The 20,874-nt window shown below is 41.1% G+C and overlaps 1 protein-coding gene across 2 annotated transcripts; it reads right to left on the reverse strand.

The window, feature by feature from the left end:
• Positions 1–5,658: 5,658 nt before the first annotated feature.
• ube2d4 (ubiquitin-conjugating enzyme E2D 4 (putative)) lies at positions 5,659–18,597 on the reverse strand. Of its 2 annotated transcripts, none has more exons than XM_031820270.1 (7): positions 18,495–18,597; positions 10,884–10,947; positions 10,632–10,663; positions 10,445–10,522; positions 10,241–10,346; positions 8,791–8,884; positions 5,659–8,563 (listed from the first exon to the last, which is right to left on the reverse strand). In XM_031820270.1, the coding sequence occupies exons 1-7, from the start codon at positions 18,555–18,557 to the stop codon at positions 8,518–8,520; spliced, it is 483 nt and encodes a 160-aa protein (XP_031676130.1). In that variant the 5' UTR covers positions 18,558–18,597; the 3' UTR covers positions 5,659–8,517. The 2 variants fall into 2 exon arrangements, with proteins under 2 accessions (XP_031676130.1, XP_020327468.1); XM_020471879.2 differs by having other exon boundaries at positions 18,272–18,558.
• Positions 18,598–20,874: the final 2,277 nt, after the last annotated feature.

Below are 20,874 nucleotides of genomic sequence, written 5' to 3' on the forward strand. Positions count from 1 at the left end.
GAGAGCATATGTGGGGTGGCCAGTCCTCTTCTGGCTGTGCCGGGTGGAGATTATATCAGAGCATGGCCAAGATGTTCAAATGTTCATAAATGACCAGCATGGTCAAATAATAATAAGGCAGAACAGTTGAAACTGGAGCAGCAGCACGGCCAGGTGGACTGGGGACAGCAAGGAGTCATCATGTCAGGTAGTCCTGGGGCATGGTCCTAGGGCTCAGGTCAGTTGAAACTGGAGCAGCAGCACGGCCAGGTGGACTGGGGACAGCAAGGAGTCATCATGTCAGGTAGTCCTGGGGCATGGTCCTAGGGATCAGGTCCTCCGAGAGAGAGAAAGAAAGAGAGAATTAGAGAACGCACACTTAGATTCACACAGGACACCGAATAGGACAGGAGAGGTACTCCAGATATAACAAACTGACCCTAGCCCCCCGACACATAAACTACTGCAGCATAAATACTGGAGGCTGAGACAGGAGGGGTCAGGAGACACTGTGGCCCCATCCGAGGACACCCCCGGACAGGGCCAAACAGGAAGGATATACTAACCAAATATGTGTGGTTTTGGCGGCGGACTGTGTCCTACATACGCAGCAGCACTTCCTCAGCCCACTCTATAGCGCCCAATGCAATATACTGTAATAGACTGTACATGGGATACATATTGGCTTGTAGAGAGCAAACTGTTCTACCTGTCTCAGCTAAAGTGGGGTGGGAAATACTCAGTAGGGTCTCTACTTACCAAATATGTGTAGTTTTGGAGGGGGACTGTGTTATAGACATATGCATTTAGTCCTATACATTATAGTCATTCCAAAACAATACATTAATGTACTGTTGTGTTTAATATCAGTTGTAAAGACAAAACACAATATTTTTTTGATTACCCTGTTTGCTTACCCTTGCTTCCAGTGTGAAATGAAATGTACACAAAGACAGACACAATGATGGACTGGCATACCTTTCAACCACCTAGATTAACCTAATGGTGATGGTAATGGGTGCATGTTTACACATTCAAAAAAATGCATCAGGTCAATCGCTTAGCCTGACAAAAAGTCATTTTTAGGCAGTAATCTAGTAAAATCATGTTGCTATTAGTTTATACAGTGCATTTGGAAAGTATTCAGACCCCTTGACTTTTTCTACATTTTGTTACGTTACAGCCTTATTCTAAAATGTATTAAATTGTCCCCCCGTCATCAAACTTAACACAATACTCCATAATGACAAAGCATAAACTGGTTTAGAAATGTTAGCAAATTTATACAAAATAAAAACTGAAAAATTACATTTACATAAGTATTCAGATCCTTTACTTAGTACTTTGTTGAATCACTGACAGCAATTACAGCCTCAAGTCTTCTTGGGTATGACACTACAAGCTTCGCACACCTGTATTTGAGGAGTTTCTCCCATTCTTTTCTGCAGATCCTCTCAAGCTCTGTCAGGTTGGATGGGGAGCATTGCTGAACAGCTATTTCAGGTCTCTCCAGAGATGTTCGATCGGGTTCAAGTCACGGCTCTGACTGGGCCACTCATGGACATTCAGAGACAGGTCCCAAAGCCACTCCTGTTCACCCTGGAAGATTAACCTTAGCCGCAGTCTGAGGTCTTGTGCGCTCTGGAGCAGGTTTTCATCAAGGATCTCTCTGTACTTTTCTCTGTTCATCTTTCCCACAATCCTGACTAGTCTGCCAGTCCCTGCCACTGAAAAACATCCCCACAGCATGATACTGCCACCACCATGCTTCACCGTGGGGATGCTGCCAGGTTTCCTCCAGATGTGACACTTGGCATTCAGGTCATCAGACCGGAGACAATCTGAAACTTTTTGTCCAAAAATTATCCAGAAAAGCTCATTCATGCTTGTATCACTTCTAGATTAGACTACTGCAATGCTGTAATCTCTGGCTAGCCGGATAAAGCACTAAATAAACTTCAGTTAGTGCTAAACATAGCTGTTAAGGCTAGGGCTTATTTCAAGGTTTTACTGCTAAACTACAAAGCATTACCTGGGCTTTCCCCTACCTATCGCTTCGATTTGGTCCTGCCGTGCATACTCAATTTTTATGGAATGGTCTGCCTATCCATGTGAGAGACGCAGACTCGGTCTCAACCTTTAAGTCTTTATTGAAGACTCATCTCTTCAGTAGGTCCTATGATTGAGTGTAGTCTGGCCCAGGGGTGCGAAGGTGAACAGCAAGGCGCTGGAGCGACAACCCGCCCTGGCTGTCTCTGCCTGGCTAGCTCCCCTCCACTGTGAATCTCTGCCTCTGACCCAATAATGGGGGCTGAGTCACTGGCTTACTAGTGCTCTTCCATGCCATCCCTAAGAGGGATTCATCAATTCAGTGGGTTGAGTCACAGACATGATCTTCCTGTCTGGTTTTGCGGTCCCTCGGGCTTGTGCTGTGGAGGAGATCATTGTGGGCTATACTCAGCCTTGTCTCAGGGTAGTAAGTTGGTGGTCTGTTGATATCGCTCTAGTTGTGTGGGGGCTGTGCTTTGGCAAAGTGGGTGGGGTTACATCCTGCCTGGTTGGCCCTGTCCAGGGGTATCGTCAGAAGGGGCCACAGTGTCCCATATACCATGTATTGCGTTTGATTGAAAGGACTGGGTGGAGTAACCAGTACTCTGCATTAAAACCATTGCCCAGCACAAGAGACCTATTTATGTTTTGAAGACTTAAAAGTGTATTTCTTCAAATATAGCATACACAATAGCTTTCAACACACCAGTCTTTGTGTAAAGTTAAAAATAAATGCTGTATAAATAATACAATATTAAAATACGTCAAACTTTCCATAATTTAAAAGAAATGTGATTGCAATGCTGTGAAGAAAGGTTGTACTGCAATAGAGCGCAAAAAAAAGTATATTCCCAAAGTTTAGCATGTAGGGGGACTCTATTATTTTTTATCTGCGATCGAGCAGCCAGCATAAGATCCTGCTGCTGAGAGAACGGTAATCGATTTGAAGTGAATGTGGCCATAGGGACCAAGGCAGACTGGACATCTTCTTCGTGTAGCTTTCCGGCAGACTAGACGCTATGTTGCGTATTGCTGCCTTTCAGTTTGGAAAGTGCATAACATATTTGTTCACAAAAAAAAAGGCAAAAGGGAAATGGGGAAAAAAGGATACTGCACCTCCATCTACACTGAATGTAGAAAACCTTAGCAACACCTTCCTCATATTGTGTTGCACCCCCTTTTGTCCTCAGAACAGCCTCAATTCATCAGGCATGGACTACAAAGTGTTGAAAGCGTTCCACAGGGATGCTGGCCCATGGAGACTTTGTGCTTCCCACAGTTGTATCAAGTTGGGTGGTGGACCATTCTTGATACACACGGGAAACTGTTGAGTGAAAAAAAACAGCAGCGTTGCAGTTCTTGACACACTCAAACCGGTGCGCCTGGCACCTACTACCATACCCCGTTTAAAGGCACTGACATCTTTTATCTTGCCCATTCATCCTCTGAATGGCACACATACACAATCCATGTCGCAATTGTTTTAAGGCTTAAAAATCATTCTTTATTCTGTCTCCTCCCCTCCAACTACACTGATTGAAGTGGATTTAACAGGTGACATCAATAAGGAATCATAGCTTTCACCTGGATTTACCTGGTCAGTTGATGTCATGGAAAGAGCAGGTTCTCCTAATGTTTTGTACACTCAGTGTATATTCCACTATCCCCAATACATCCCACCATACCTTCCCACTACTTTGGCCCCAACAGAACCTACTCCAGGCCATCAGCCTAGTAGGCTGAAACCCCTTCTCTCAAAACCAAAACACCTGTAGTTCTTCTGCACTAAAATCTCTGATACCCCAAAACGTATCTGCTGCTGCAACCAATTCAATCTTCTGGGATTTCCTTTCCATCTGTGCTGTACAATTAATAACCATAGCAATAAACGGCAACAAGCGAACCTTACACAAACTGTTCAGGTCACTCTGTACTTGGCAACTTCTCACAGGGATCTTCTCAGGCTCCCTCACCCTTTGCCCACCATCCTATACTTTCCTTACTGCCTCAGCATATGACACTTTCTGCACTGCCCTCACCCTGGAAATGTAAATCTGTCTTACTTGCACAGGACATTTCTGATCCCCAGGAACATGGTCACTCTCACAATTGAAACGCTCCACCTTTTCCAACAAAACAATACACCTCGCAATCGCCCTCCTACATACTGCTGCAACTTAACTATGAACTCGGAACATGAAACACCATGGTGGGTTCGGAACAAAAGCTCTCACGGGATAACTTAAATACAGTGGAGGCTGCTGAGGGGAGGATGGCTCATAAGGTCTGGAATGGAGTCAATGGAATGGTATCAAACACGTCAAATATGAGGTTTCCATGTGTTTGATACCATTCCATTGATTCCATTCCAGACATTATTATGAGCCATCCTCCCAGCAGCCTCCAATGTTATATACCCTACCATGACTTTATCCAGCAAGCACATCAAAACACTGCATCAAAACTTAAAAGAACAGACAGGTTCTCCTCAGTCTCGCGCTCACCACCGCACCGGGTCAGCGTCGCACCAAAGGCAGGGATCCCCAACTTCAGTTGATTCACCTTAACACTCAACCCCACCCTTCATCACTCCTTTCAGTGCTCTGCTCCAGAGAGCAAAGCATAACACCACTTTCATCCCGAGTCTCGAAACATGCAGCGTCCTCTCCCACTGAGCAGCAGATACGCAAAAACTCTACACAAGTCCATCTCTGGATACTTTGACTGAATTGACAGAACCCAACTCCTTCTTTACCCAGCCTGATACAACTAACAGATCGGCCAAAAGGGATGGATCCACTTTCGCCATGAATCTTACTCCCACTGGGTCAGAGTCATCTCTGAGTGGGACTTCTGGAAAGTCAGTATCGCCCGCTGCTGCCATGCCACAGGTCAGCTAGCTCAATTAACTTAATACCATGGCATTGTTGAATACTTGTTTCTGATTGGCTTGAATGGCATGTTAGAGTGCATTCTTTCCCTATAATGCATGGTATATTTGCACGGTAGAATTAAATGGTTTTGAAAGAAAGTCATATTGAAAAGATTCACATTGTTGAATTTGATTTTCATAATGGCAAGAAAGGACTGATGGTTTGGTTAGCTAAATGAACAACTACTGTAGGTATCTAGTAAACTTGCTAACTAATTCAGTAGATGTTTAACACATTTCTAGTGGCAAATGTGTTAAATTGTAGGCATCGTAAAAAAGGCATAATCAACTCTATACATTCTCTGGAAAATGCAACTCCATGGAAGGTCAGTTCTACATCATTCATTGTTTTCCATAGAACACAAAGCACATTTTCTAAGTCTTCATACGGTTTGTGTTTTGTGAAATCCACTGACTTGTCTCTGAAAAAATTAACAATTCAACATGGCCTTCAGCTGGTTGTCTCTTTGGCTATACTCTTTCTTAACCGTCTTGTCTGCACAGTATAGGCAACCATGGAGTAGAAACCTGAACTCCCCAATCTCTGATATTTCATTATTTGTTTCAAAGTTGATAAAACCCTGATAACAGCCCGTCAGACCAGACATGGATAAAAAAAAATATACACTGAAAACTACACAGATGAGGTAATGTATATTTTACAATAGTTTTAGATGAGTCAAGAAATGAGTATGGAATTAATTTCAGAAACATAAAACAAAAAGGAGTTTTATTTTTTTTAATTGACAACCCAATTGTTATTTTCTGTCATGTGTATGCAAGGGGAGATCATTTGTTATGGGGATGGGAAGTCTTAATGACATACCTATAAAATTGAGATGCATTTATTTATGAAGGCTGGTCCTGAATTTCAAGTTAGCAAGGCTGTACATTAAAAAAATTTGTTGTCCCATTTACATATTAATTGCAAGTCTCTAGTGATAAAATGAAATTGATTTCCCTTTAGGGGAAACTAGCCCTGATAGCAATTTACAGTATCTATACACAAAATGATGGTTAAGGCTAAGATTTTGTCAGAGGTGTCAGGCAAATGAAATGTAAAGAAATCCCTGATATCTGACAAATGGTTGTGAAAATGTTCTCCAGAGTGCAAAGCATGCCAAGCTGCCTATCATGACCTCCATTGAGAACCCATTGGACCAATGAGATCATTCAGTTTGTATCTCTTTGGCTCAAACCAGGATGTCATACTGAAAGAAACATTTGGATGGATTGAGGCTGACTGCATACAAAACGGACAACTGGAAGACAGATTACAAAACTAAATAACTAAACAAAGCAATATATGGCGCAAAATCAAGCAAGCTGAAGAAATAAGTTGCGTCCAGTGGCATTACTCACTGCCTCAGTCTTTTTAAGAAATGGTTTGACTGCCAGATGATTGACTGTAGTCAGTGGATATTCAATTTGTTGCTGCTAAATTGTAGAACAATTGTGAAAAAGCAGTGTGTCAAAATCATAGCCTCATGACCAATTCTAAATGTAATTCATAATGACAGTATGCATCGGGCTCCTAAATTAAACCAGGCTACGGTATAGTGTAGACTAGAGTACAACCTCTTTTCCACCCCAATCAACCCAAATGATCTTTCACTAAATCCATTAAGCGTTTCGATGACCAAATTTCTCATATCCCCCCCCATACTTTTTATTCCCTTTCCATGGCAACAGACAATTTATAGCTCAAGACAGATGCAGTCTAACTAGTCCAGCACCTCCACTGGATTATGTTTACTTCAAATTTGATATTACTAATGCAAGATTAATCACAACGGTGGTCATTTTAGTGACAAAAACAAACTACAATCAAGCTTGCAGAATACTAGGTTACAAATGTATTGCCTATGTGCACTATTGTGGACCCTCTAAAAATAAAGAGAAAGTAAAGTTCCAAAGATAAGAACAAAATCTCAAGACAAGTGATAAAACAAATACGCAGCTGGCATGACCCAGGTTACAGCTCATGTTAAGATGTAAAAGGCATGGGAAACATGTGAAACACCTAATGAAACTTCACAATAAACAAAAGATGAGTTCAAGTTACTCACTTGAACAAAAAAACACAAAAAAAACTACATGTTCATTCATAGATCTGCAACAGTTGTCATTAAAGAACATATTTTCAAGCTCCCATCTAAATTAAAAATGACTCCAGTTTTAACCAATGGCATATTCAAAGCAATAGCATGTATAAACAAAAACTGTTTGAAAACATTCACATCATTGTGTTGTACAGTAAAACAATCTGTGATAACGGCGAGAAGTTGAGTAGGGAAAGCTAATGAATGACCCATGTCAGATAAAGTCTCCAAAGACAACTTCTGGATTAAAGCAGCATGTCAGTGTGCAACACAGATCTGGTCATTTTCATCACATCACAGGCCACTACAGTGCCCTTTCAGACAGGTGTGAGTTCAATATATACCTGAGCTACTGTATTTACAGGGTTGCACTAACGCCAGCCTCATGAACCATCCCAATCTCACAAGTTTACATTCTGTTACGCTACGCGTGTACTCAACTGTATGGCTGGGAGTAGTTAAACTCAGGAGATGAGCTTTACCAGGGTTTAAGTGCTACCTTACAGTAGGATTTTATGAAGTAAGATGCTAGCCCTGGATGGATCTAGGACATGAAGCAGGGACATAGACGACACAGGTGAGAAACGTGGTGGAGGTTCCAGAACTTTCTCCCTGGTCTCTTGCCCATGAGCACAGATGCCAGTCCAACCCAGGGCAGCTCACCTTGATAGCACCTCTCCCCAGACTCTCCAAGGACTACCTGTCACTGCATTTGGGACATTTCCAAATACATTGACGGATAAAATTAATTGGCTCAGGGGGATACAGAATGACTGTCTGAATCGTCTCACATTATGTCCGGGTGTGAGAGTTTGGGTAGAACCATCTCCAGAGTCTTAGTGAGCCATTGAACCACGCTGCTGCATATAGCCTTGCACCTTTATGTGCTGAGCACTCCAACTCAATTGCATTTCTAACATCTGAGAGGAGGTTGTTACAATAATACAGCAAGGCCACGGAATACATAAACATACAGTAATACAAGACATTCAGAGGGGCAAAGAAAGTACCGTTGAAAGGAGTGCGAACCAAGCTGCTAACTAGTCCCCCCCAAATTCAAAACCCAATGTTTCAGCATTCAGTAGAATAACACAATGATATCATTATAATAACAAGTGATCATAAGAATATGAATAGTAACACTGATAATAATAGTCACAATAGAAGTAGTAATAGTTAAAGTCAGGGTGTGGTCTGGACTATGGGGAGGTTCCAGTATTCCATAAGGGAGTGCTTTCAGGAGTCCCTTAGGCCTTGCTCAGCTGATCCATACAAGTCATGAAGAATGGCACATGGCAGCAGCTCGGCACTTAGCAGCCAGGTTGCACTGTCCCTTATTTTATCGCTTCCTTCTCCAACCAGAGTGTGTAGTTATGTTTCCCCTCTTGTTCGTTTGCCTTGTGTTAATATTAAACATGTGTTTCTTCTTTTAGTGTTTTCATTTCATAGGCATTCTCACATTGCATACTTCTGTGTCCATTCTCTTGCTAGTCTGTTGTACCTGTAAAACAAAACGGAAGGTTTGCGCTATACCTGAAAAACAGAACTAGCACACTGGTATTCTAGACCTTCACCAGGGTTGACAAACATTGGTATCAAATGAAGGTCTATTGACCAAAATGTTGGCATTAAAATATACATTTAACTGTTTGAGGAGTAGGCCCTATTCAGGAATACCAGTATGCTGGAGTTTCAAAGCAAAGGAATCAAACACTATGGCACACTCACTTTTCCCTGTCAGCTTTGTAGGTGTGTGCAATCTCTGGTACAAGAGGGTCATCTGGGTTCGGATCGCAAAGCAGAGAGCAGATTGACAAGAGAACTACAAAGAAATTGACAAGAAAATCATCAAAATTCAATAACTACATCTGAAACGCCTCACCCTCCAGACCCCCACAACATGTCAATAAAATGTTTATTTTAAATATTTTATTATGCAAAAAGGAGGCCAAATGCTTCTGTAACAGCTCTTAACCATGCATTTTCTTTAGGGGAACTAAGAGCCTTTAATACATCTACACACAGCTTTCATCCATATTGCTATGACAGCTGTTGTGTTGACCACCTCTTCACCGGAGAGACAAAGTGGCACATGATAACGATTTCCCTTCAAGTCTAAGAATAATATATTTACTATTCTGACAACCATTAGAAAATAACAATGGATTGCTGAATTTGAACTAATTGTCTTGTACATTATACCACACACACCCATGTACGGTACATTCATGATACACACATCACAACTGCTGCTGCCAGACTTATTATTATTACTAAATACTGCACAATTTAAAACACTGGCCCTCCAAAACCCCCTTCCCAAAACACATATAAATATTAGATTATAAATTGTGCCTTCCTGTACTATATTTATGCAAAAAAAAAGTGATATTCTACTGAGCCATATACTTTATATTCGTATTCTTATCTTTTATTATTTCTTATTGTTGCTTTGTCGAGAAGGAACCTGCAAGTAAACATTTTGTTGGATGGTGTATTTTTTATTTTATTTTACCTTTATTTAACCAGGCAAGTCAGTTAAGAACAAATTCTTATTTTCAATGACGGCCTAGGAACAGTGGGTTAACTGCCTGTTCAGGGGCAGAACGACAGATTTGTACCTTGTCAGCTAGGGGGTTTGAACTCTCAACCTTCCGGTTACTATTCCAACGCTCTAACCACAAGGCTACCCTGCCGTGTATCCTTTACATTCGAATAATACAACTTAAATACCTGGAGAGACATTGACTAGGTCAAACAATTGTTTCTTAAAATGGTAAGCCTTGTAAACAAACCAACTAAATGTGTAAGCCTACAGTTCTAAAATAAGCATGTTTGGAGAGATATGCTGTCTCTGTCCTTAAATCAATGCTAACATTTGAAAAGGTCCTATGCATTATATTTAAATATATTTTCCCTCATCATAATAAGTTATATTGAAGCAATCCCTGGAAATATTTAATTCCAACCTCATGTCAAATCCTATAGACTAGAGCTGGGCGATATTGACAGAAGTCCATGATAAATTGACAGAATTTTCACAATAACGATAAATTGAACAATACGTTTATAGTATGCATCGATATCAGTAAAATGTCTGAAATAATTGGTTTGATCGGTATCAATTTTCTATTCATCATCCCAGCTCTACTATAGACAAACATTCACAGGGGCTTACCTTTTGATACAGTGAGTGCAGGCGACCATTGAGATCTCAATATATCCAGACAAATGCTTCCATTACTGTTGATATTGGGGTGGTAGATCTTTGTCGTGAACGCAACCTGCAATTGAATTGAAACATTTTATCAACCAGCACATCCTGCTAGCACTATGAATTATTTCCTAATGTAAACTGATCTTATGTGCTTTTAAAACTCACCTTTGGTGGTTTGAAGGGGTAATCTGTAGGGAAGTGTATAGTCAAAAAGAACACCCCTCCCTGATAAGGACTGTCATTCTAAAAGAATAGAAGAAAAACATGTTTAGAAGGACAAGAATACCCGTAAAAGCTTAATTGTTGCTAAGCTATATGTTAATAAGAGAAAAGGGAAAATCAAATCACATACCGGACCCATTATTGTCGCCTGCCAGTGAAACACTAAATACAATTTCAAATGGGTTACAATTAATACAGAACAATGCAATGTCATAGCCTAGCCCATTGCATGGGTCCACTCAAAAGTTACCTAAATGTATGTATAGTGTAGGTGTGCATTTCACACTACTGAATGTCTAACAGACTGGCACAGACTGTTTTTAAAAACATGACAAATATGTTCATGTGATCAATATATAGGATTTATCCCATAGTTACTTACAATCATCTCCAACTGGTCCCGCTGAGCACTGTGCAGGCGGATCCCTCTGCAAATCTGTCAGTTCCTAAAGAGATGAACAATAATAGATCAATTACATTTTTGAATCCACTTCTAGCTGATGTGGCAGATAAGGAAAACAATTCTGTCATGGATATACCTGTATCATATGTTACAGATATACAGTACCAGTCAAAGTATGGACACACATACTCATTCTAGGGTTTAGGGTTGCACATTTTGGGGAATATTCAGAGGTGGAAACTTTGTGGGATTTAACGGGAATACATGGGAATTAACAGAAATATATGCAAATTAATACCATTTAAATGTAGATATTTTTTGCATTGGATATATTTACCATATCATATGGAGACAATTGCAAATTATTAAATCCTTCCAATAGAAGAAAAAAAACTATTTAGTTATGAATTGGACTTTGATGGGATGATGGGATGGGATGATTTCACTGAACAAAAGAAAGGGAATATTGAATGATCCCCAATGATCCATCGCATCTCCCAAAAACATTTTCAACATACACCTGTAAAATTATAGTCTAGAAACTAAAGCTTTGGTTGTCTTCCTCTCAGGCTTCCATGTCTTCTCCCTGGACCTCCTCAATGTCCACCTCTTGAAGATCAGACTCTGAGGCCACGTCTTCACTGTCACTTTCCAACCTTGTTGAGGATGGCTCAGCCAGGCTCAAAAAAACTCAAATTTGCCCTGATGGCCACCAATTTTTCAAGCCTTGTATTGGTCAGCCTGTTGCGTGCTTTGTTGTGCTGTCTCTGCCTGGCCGGTTCCCCTCTTTCCACTGGGATTCTCTGCCTCTAACCCTATTACAGGGGCTGAGTCACCGGCTTACTGGGGCTCTTTCATACCGTCCCTGGGAGGGGTGCGTCACTTGAGTGGGTTGAGTCACTGATGTGATCTTCCTGTCTGGGTTGGCGTCCCCCCCTGGGTTGTGCCGTGGCGGAGATCTTTGTGGGCTATACTCAGCCTTGTCTCAGGATGGTAAGATGGTGGTTGAAAATATCCCTCTAGTGGTGTGGTGGCTGTGCTTTGGCAAAGTGGGTGGGGTTATATCTTTCCTGTTTGGCCCTGTCCGGGGGTGTCCTCGGATGGGGCCACAGTGTCTCCTGACCCCTCCTGTCTCAGCCTCCAGTATTTATGCTGCAGTAGTTTATGTGTCGGGGGGCTAGGGTCAGTTTGTTATATCTGGAGTACTTCTCCTGTCCTATTCGGTGTCCTGTGTGAATTTAAGTGTGCTCTCTCTAATTCTCTCTCTCTTTCTTTCTCTCTCTCGGAGGACCTGAGCCCTAGGACCATGCCTCAGGACTACCGGACATGACGACTCCTTGCTGTCCCCAGTCCACCTGGCCATGCTGCTGCTCCAGTTTCAACTGTTCTGCCTTATTATTATTGGACCATGCTGGTCATTTATGAACATATTGGCCATGTTCTGTTATAATCTCCACCCGGCACAGCCAGAAGAGGACTGGCCACCCCACATAGCCTGGTTCCTCTCTAGGTTTCGGCCTTTCTAGGGGGTTTTTCCTAGCCACCGTGCTTCTACACCTGCATTGCTTGCTGTTTGGGGTTTTAGGCTGGGTTTCTGTACAGCACTTTGAGATATCAGCTGATGTACGAAGGGCTATATAAATAAATTTGATTTGATTTGTGTGCTCCCAAACAAGGAGCAGTTGCGCTCTGAGGCGGCTGATGTTGGTGGGATTTGGAGGATGATGGAGGCAACAAGGGAAAGAGCCTCAGATCCACAAAGTCCCTTCCACCAGGTGGCTGATGAGGTATATTGGCACAACTGCCATTTGCATCTCCATCCCAAAGCCCTTGCTTGGAAGTGTAATTCGCCAGACTGCCAAGAACCTTGCCCTCATTCAGGCCAAGGAGGCGAGACACGGTAGTGATGACACCATAGGCCTTGTTGATCTCTGCACCAGACAGGATGCTCTTGCCAGCATACTTGGGATCCAACATGTACGCGGAGGCGTGTATGGGCTTCAGGCAGAAGTCTTCACGCTTTTTGATGTATTTCGGAACTGCCGTTTCCTCTGCTTGGAGTAACAGTGAAGTGGGCAGGGCCGCATGGATTTCTTCTCTCACATCTGCAAGCAGAGTCTGAACATCAGATAGGATGGCATTGTCTCCCTCAATCCATGCAATGGCTACTGCTTTTGGTTTCAGGAGTTTCAGGCTGCTTACCACTCTTTCCCCAAATACATCATCCAAGAGGAACATGAAGGCTGCTTGGTCTAAAGCGGAGGAGTCCTACCCTCACATCACACCCATTGGCTGTGCTGCTCATGCATTGAATCTGCACCTCCGTGGCCAACCATTGTTCCTGTTCCCAAGAAAGCTAAGGTAACTGAACTAAATGACTATTGCCCCGTAGCACTCACTTCTGTTATCATGAAGTGCTTTGATAGACTAGTCAAGGATCATATCACGCCCACCCTACCTGAGGGCCAATCCAAATTTGCTTACCACCCCAATAGGTCCACAGACAATGCAATCGCCATCACACTGGACAAGAGGAATACCCATGTTAAAATGCTGTTCATTGACTATAGCTCAGCATTTAACACCATATAGTACCCTCCAAACTTGTCATTAAGCTAGAGACCCCGGGTTTCGACCCCGCCCTGTGCAAGTGGGTCCTGGACTTTGATGGGCCCCCTCCAGGTGGTGATGGTAGGAAACAACAACTCCACCCTGCAGATCCTCAACACCGGGGCCCCACAAGGGTGCGTTCTCAGCCCCAAGTTTGGCTTGTCACCTAAAACACTCTAACTTCTACAGATGCACAATCAAGAGCATCCTGTCGGGCTGCATCACCGCCTGGTACGGCAACTGCACCGCCCTCAACCGCAAGGCTCTCCAGAGGGTAGTGTGGAATGCACAACGGGTAGTGTGGAATGCACAATGCACAATCACCTACAGCACTCGATGTCACAGGAAGGTCAAAAAGATCAAGGTCAACAACCACCCGAGCCACTGCCTATTCACCCCTCTATCATCCAGAAGGCGAGGTCAGTACAGGTGCATCAAAGCTGGAACCGAGAAACTGAAAAACAGCTTCTATCTCAAGGCCATCAGACTGTAAAACAGCCATCACTAACATAGAGGCTGCTGCAACATAGACTCATCTCTGGCCACTTTAATAAATTGATTTAATAAAGGTATCACTAGTCACTTTAAATAACGGCACTTCAATAATGTTTACATATCCCAGATTACTCATCTCATACGTATATACTATATTCTACACCATCTACTGCATCTTGCCTATGTCGCACGGCCATCGCTCATCCATATATTATGTACATATTCATCCCTTTATATTTGTGTGTATAAGGAAGATGTTGTGAATTTCTTAGATTACATGTTAGATATTACTGCACTGTCGGAACTAGAAGCATAAGCATTTGGCTGCACTCGCATTAACAGCTGCTAAACATGTGTATGTGACCAATAAAATGTGATTTGATTTGCTCGTGTTTCTTTGCCCAAGCAAGTCTATTCTTATTGGTGTCCTTTAGTAGTTTATTTTTTATATTTCACCTTTATTTAACCAGGTAGGCCAGTAGAGAACAAGTTCTTATTTACTGCAACCCGGCCAAAATAATGCAAAGCAGTGCGACAAAAACAACAACACAGAGTTAGACAAACCAACAGTCAATAACACAATAGAAAAGATCTATATACAGTGTGTGCAAATGAGGTAAGATTAGGGAGGTAAGGCAATAAATAGGCTGTAGTGGTGAAGTAATTACAATTTCACAATTAAACACTGGAGTGATACATGTGCAGAAGATGTACGTGCAAGTAGATATACTGGGGTGCAAAGGATGTAGTGTAGTGGTTTCTTTGCAACAATATGACCTTGAAGGCCTGATTCACAGTCTCCTCTGAACAGTTGACGTTGATGTGTCTAACATGAACTCTGAAGCATTTATTTGGGCTGCAATTTCTGAGGCTGGTAAATCTAAAGAACTTATCCTCTGGAGCAGAGGTAACTATGGGTCTTCCTTTCCTGTGGCAGTCCTCATGAGAGCCAGTTTCATCATAGCGCTTGATGGTTTTTGCCACTGTACTTGAAGAAACTTGCACAGTTCTTTAAATGTTCCAGATTGACTGACCTTCATGTCTTAAAGTAATGATGTACTGTCATTTCTCTTTGCTAATTTGAGCTGTTCTTGCCATAATATGGACTTGGTATTTTACCAAATAGGGCTATCTTCTGTATACCACCCCTACCTTGTCACAACACAACTGACTGGCTCAAACACATTAAGGAAAGAAATTCCACAAATTAACTTTTAACAAGGCACACCTGTTAATTAAAATGCATTCCAGGTGACTACCTCATGAAGCTGGTTGAGAGAATGCCAAGAGTGTGCAAAGCTGTCGTCAAGGAAAGGGTGGGTACTTGGAAGAATCTCAAATATAAAATATATTTTTTATTTGTTTAAAACCTGTTGTTTGGGATAGGGGGCGGCAATTTCATGTTTGGATGAAAAGCGTGCCCAGCGTAAACTGCCTGCTACTCAGTCCCAGTGGCTAATATATGCATATTATTAGTAGATTTGGATAGAAAACACTGAAGTTTCTAAAACTGTTTGAATGATGTATGTGAGTATAACAGAACTCATATGGCAGGTGAAAATCTGAGAAAAATCCAACCAGGAAGTGGGAAATCTGAGGTTTGTAGTTTTTCAAAGCTTTGGCCTATCGAAAACAGAGTCTATGGGGTCAAATTGCACTTCCTAAGGCTTCCACTAGATGTCAACCGTCTTTAGAAACTTGTTTGAGGCTTCTACTGTAAAGGAGGGGCTCATAAGGGCTCTTTGAGTCAGTGGTCATGTGAGAGGTAGCTCTCATTCCATTGCTTTTCTACAGACAAAGAAATTCTCCGGTTGGAACATTATTAAAGATTTATGTTAATTAAAAACATCCTAAAGATTGATTCTATACTTTGTTTTTGGACTTTGTCTGGACCTAGTGCTCGCGCCTCATGAAGATGGATTACTGGGCTGAATGCGCAAACAACAAGGAGGAATTTGGACATAAATTATTAACTTTATCGAACAAATCAAACATTTGTGGAACTGGGATTCCTGGGAGTGCATTCTGATGAAGATCAAAGGTAAGTGAATATTTATAATGCTATTTCTGACATCTGTTGACTCCAACATGGCGGATATCTCTTTGGCTTGATTTGTCGTCTGAGCGCCATACTCAGATTATTGCATGGTGTGCTTTTTCTGTAAAGTTTTTTTTAAATCTGACACAGCGGTTGCATTAAGGAGAAGAATATCTTTAACTCTGTGAATAACACTTGTATCTTTTATCAATGTTTTTATTATGAGTATTTCTGGAAATTGATGTGGCTCTGCAAAAATCACTGGATGTTTTGGAAGCAAAACATTACTGAACGTAGCGCGCCAATGTAAACTGAGATTTTTGGATATAAATATGCACTTTTACGAACAAAACATACATGTATTGTGTAACATGATGTCCTATGAGTGTCATCTGATGAAGATCATCAAAGGTTAGTGATTCATTTTATCTATATTTGTGCTTTTCGTGACTCCTATCTTTGGCTGGAAAAATGGCTGTGTTTTGTGACTTCGCTCTGACCTAACAATCATATGTTGTGCTTTCGCTGTAAAGCCTTTTTGAAATCGGACACAATGGGTAGATTAACAAGAAGTTTATTTCATTTGGTGTATTGCACTTGTTAGTGTGAAAGTTACATATTTCCAAAAAATATTTTTGAATTTCGCGCACTGCCTTTTCAGTGGAATGTTGTCGAGGGGTGCCGCTATAGCAGAACCCCTGGCCATAAGAAGTTAACACTTTTTTGGTTACTACATGATTCCATATGTGTTATTTCATAGTTTTGATGTCTTCACTATTATTCTACAATGTATAAAATAGTAATAATAAAGAAAAACCCTGGAATGAGTAGTTGTCCAAACTATTGACAAGTACAGTATATTTTTTCTAAACAGGCTGCTGTTGTCGCTGCAATTCTGCATATCTTGGAAAAAACTTGGCATAGGTAGTCACATCTGGGTTGAGTTCACTGGGTCGTATTATTGGACTGGTAGTCCATACCCGTTTCAGTCTGTTCTCTTCTGTTTGTTTTCTAGTGAGTACGACCCTGATTCAGACACAGTCACACACTGACTGAGGAAAATGATGTGGAAAATGATTCAGATATTGTGAAATAGGCTACACCACATCGTTTGACAACGGTTGTCTGGTTGAGCACTGAGTTGGGGGGGGGGGTGAAAGATGTAACAGCCAAATTAACTATCAAAAATTATTGAAATTTAGGCTAACATGACCAATTACTATACAGGCCCAGTCTGTACCATACTGTGAAGTGATGATAATGTTACACCCTACAAATGGTATTACTTTTATTACAGTGAGAATAGAGACAAAATTAAAACAGACCACTGTTTCAATTGTTCGCCAAATTCACAAAACTAATATCCCTACTAATGAAAAGTTTCATTACAGTGAGAATACAAACAAAATAAAAACAGGCCACTACTGTTTCAATTGTTCACCAAAGTCACATATGTTTGCAGTTATGGTGTTTACTAGCAGTGTACCATTTGAGTTTATATGGAATGACATCACTGTTATTGTTGTACGGCAATCAGTACACTAGTTAGTTAACTATTTATACAAACGCTGTCCATTCTGTTATAAATACACTTGCTTGCCCCAGTGCCCCATTTGCCATTCCATATATGGCAACATTGACATTGGGGTTCAGTATTTGGCAACCTGCAAACAGCTGTCATATGTCACGCGTGCGCATTAGTTTCCAGCACACTCATTCATGATGGAGCAAAGATGGCAAAAGAAAGCTACCGCTAGCTAGCATTAGCAACCTAGCCCCAAATTGTACTCTTACCGGGTTCGTCTGACAAATAAATTACTAGCTAACTAGTGATTAAAAAAATAACAAATACACGCAAAATGTAGTCATATTACTTGTACCCCAACCAAATGCAATTGGTACAGGCCCCTTTGTATTATCTAACGTTAACTAGATGGGAGGACCGCTAACTAGCAAAAAAAAAAATACTGTCCTGCTAAGCTAACGTTAGCTAGCTAACAGCTTACTAGCATGCAATGCGTCAATTGCAAAGGGCCACCATTGGTTACTCGTCTTTGTCTATATGTGAAGTATTCAAGGGGAGCACAAATAAGTGTGTGTTACATGAAATGTGGAGAACTATAACGTTTCTGATTGTAAGCATAACTATTTAGTTGACTAACGTTTCCGTTAGTTGCAACGCAGGATGACAGGAAGAAATAAGCAAACAATAACAAACACTCACCTTTTGAATTCTTTTCAACGCCATTGCTCGTTTAATTAGATATGTCTCTCTAATACACTGGCACAGATAATTTGGGTTAAATTACGCTGTTTTTCAAACCAGTTACTTTGTGTATATAAATAATGTAACTATCGTGGGATCTTTCGAATATAACTGTAGTTTCCACGGTAGAAGGTTGGCTAGCTTTCTCATCCACTGAGGTATAATATAAGAACGTTCTCACCCCCTCTCTCCTTCCACTGCTGCTGGAGAGGAGTTCCGGAATATCGCGAGACGAGAAATGCATTGGACAGCTGACCCTAACCAGACAGGAAGAGGCGAAGCGAGAGGGATAACAGGGCCCAGATAGCATAATGTTAGCAGTGTGGTTAGGTTTATGTTTAAAATCACATTTTAAGAAGATACATTGTAGAAATATGCGTGTTTTATGACTTTGTGGCTGTAATAACTAGTGACGACCAGGCACAACGCCGATATAGTGTTTTTTTCTCAAGGTTGGCGGGATAAAAACTTATATAGGTACACTCTTTACAACCTAATCATTACAAAACGTCTATTTGATCAAATAAGCTATTCAATGTTTTGTTAACCAAATTAAACACTCACTGACCTCCATACAAAAACATAGGTACCTTTCGGTCTTACATTCTCCCGACTGCCGTTCCATTTTTGAAGACATTTATTTTCATGCTTAGAGTGGCCACTAAAGTATCTGATCAATTTAAACGATATTTGTGTCGTAAACAAATTTTTATACATTCTGAAATGAAATATCGGCATGGGGCGTAAGATGTGGCCTTATAGCCATTTACAATCTATTAGGCGGCAGCATAGCCTAGTGGTTAGAGCGTTGGACTAGTAACCGGAAGGTTGCGAGTTCAATCCCCTGAGCTGACAAGGTACAAATCTGTCGTTCTGCCCCTGAACAGGGCAGTTAACCCACTGTTCCCAGGCCGTCATTGAAAATAAGAATGTGTTCTTAACTGACTTGCCTGGTTAAATAAAATAAAAATAAATAGGCCTATGCTTTTTGGCCTATCTGACAATGAAGGCAGTTATTTTATAGACATGAGCATCGATTTATTGACTGCCCTTTTGTAAGTAAAGAAAATCTATATGCTTCTCATATTTTGGTTAATATTTATTCATATTTGATTTAGATCATGTGTGGTGCAGATTATCATTGTGTTTTAGCTGGATGAGAAGAACCAACATTTTTTGGTTTCTAAGTGGGTATCCTGTTTGGACCACAAAGATTTTCAACATGATTTACGGTTATTCCAAAAAGAGTCTGATCCTGCTAAGATGTGGTAGGTACAAGACATTACAATTCATTTTAATGGAGAGCTCAAACAAAATTACCATATTAAGCATACATTTACAGGGGCAATCTGCAATCATTTAATACACAGCAGCACATACAAAACTTCATAAACCACATGTGAGCCTCTGACCACAAGATGTCCCTGTTTGACTTCAAGGATAAGCAGGGCCCACTGATCTAAGGGCCCTGCAGTAAACTCACTCAGCTGATGAATCATGCCCACCATTATCAGAAGTATTCTGATAGTGCTATTAAGAAGCTCCATAGCAGCTATATCAGTTTGTCAACCATATTTGTGTATATTTCAAAAATATAGGGGTGCACTCTCACACAGTTTGACTGGGATGAGAAAAATATGTTTGGATCCCAAATTTGTGCAGGTAATTTTTCTGCAGAGTTTGCATAAACACCGTGGATTGATATTTTTTTGCCATTTATAACCATGTAGTAGAATATGTAGATGTATTATATTATATTTATTCAGCATGATACAAAACAACAGTTATGCAAGTTGTTAGGTTCTAAAGAAATGTATGAAACATTTAGCCAACAATAGGCTACACTACATAGTCCCGCACATTCATTAGCAGAAACTTTTAAATGTATACATTTGCTTTAAAATTGATTTTTCTATATAGCTTTGTCAAGTACAATGGTGATAGACCAAGGGATTGTTCAGTCAATATCCAATCATTGTAAAGGCGTATTCATCTGTGAGTCAGCTGCATCCTCCAATTTCTGCACAGCCTTGTCTTGCAAAGCTCTATGAGTTTCCCTTTATATGTCTTAAACAAAGGTGAAAAAAGAGCTCTCATTATTTTAGTGAGTATCTATGAATGGGTGGCAGTGTTCATCCTTCTTAAATGGCTGATTCAATGTCAGGTTGATGATCCCATCGTCAATGTGACACTGAGGACCATTTTCCTTTGGAAAGCTAGCGATTCCTTAAGATAATATCTATTGTTTGCTCATCTCTGCGCTCTCAATGACCTGCCTGTCCTCAGGGCCTGCCTATAATCAGATTCAGCCAACCCAGCAGTAGAGGTAGTAGTTCAGGCCTTGTGCAGCAGGGGCCTTGTGTGCTGACTCTGCCTACTTGCTAAGAACATTCAGCATGGAGTTGTTTCCCCCACACTCTCTGTTGGCCTCAAGACTGAGCTCGAAAAACTTCCCACAGTCATTCCACCACTGTCTCCCTCTTAGAAATGTAAATGTGCACTGTTTGGCTACTGTGGGCTTTAAACTTAGATCATCTGGGTGACTACCACTAGAGAGCCCT

Source organism: Oncorhynchus kisutch, linkage group LG3 (genome assembly GCF_002021735.2).
Source record: "Oncorhynchus kisutch isolate 150728-3 linkage group LG3, Okis_V2, whole genome shotgun sequence".
In the NCBI taxonomy this organism is placed as follows: domain Eukaryota; kingdom Metazoa; phylum Chordata; class Actinopteri; order Salmoniformes; family Salmonidae; genus Oncorhynchus; species Oncorhynchus kisutch.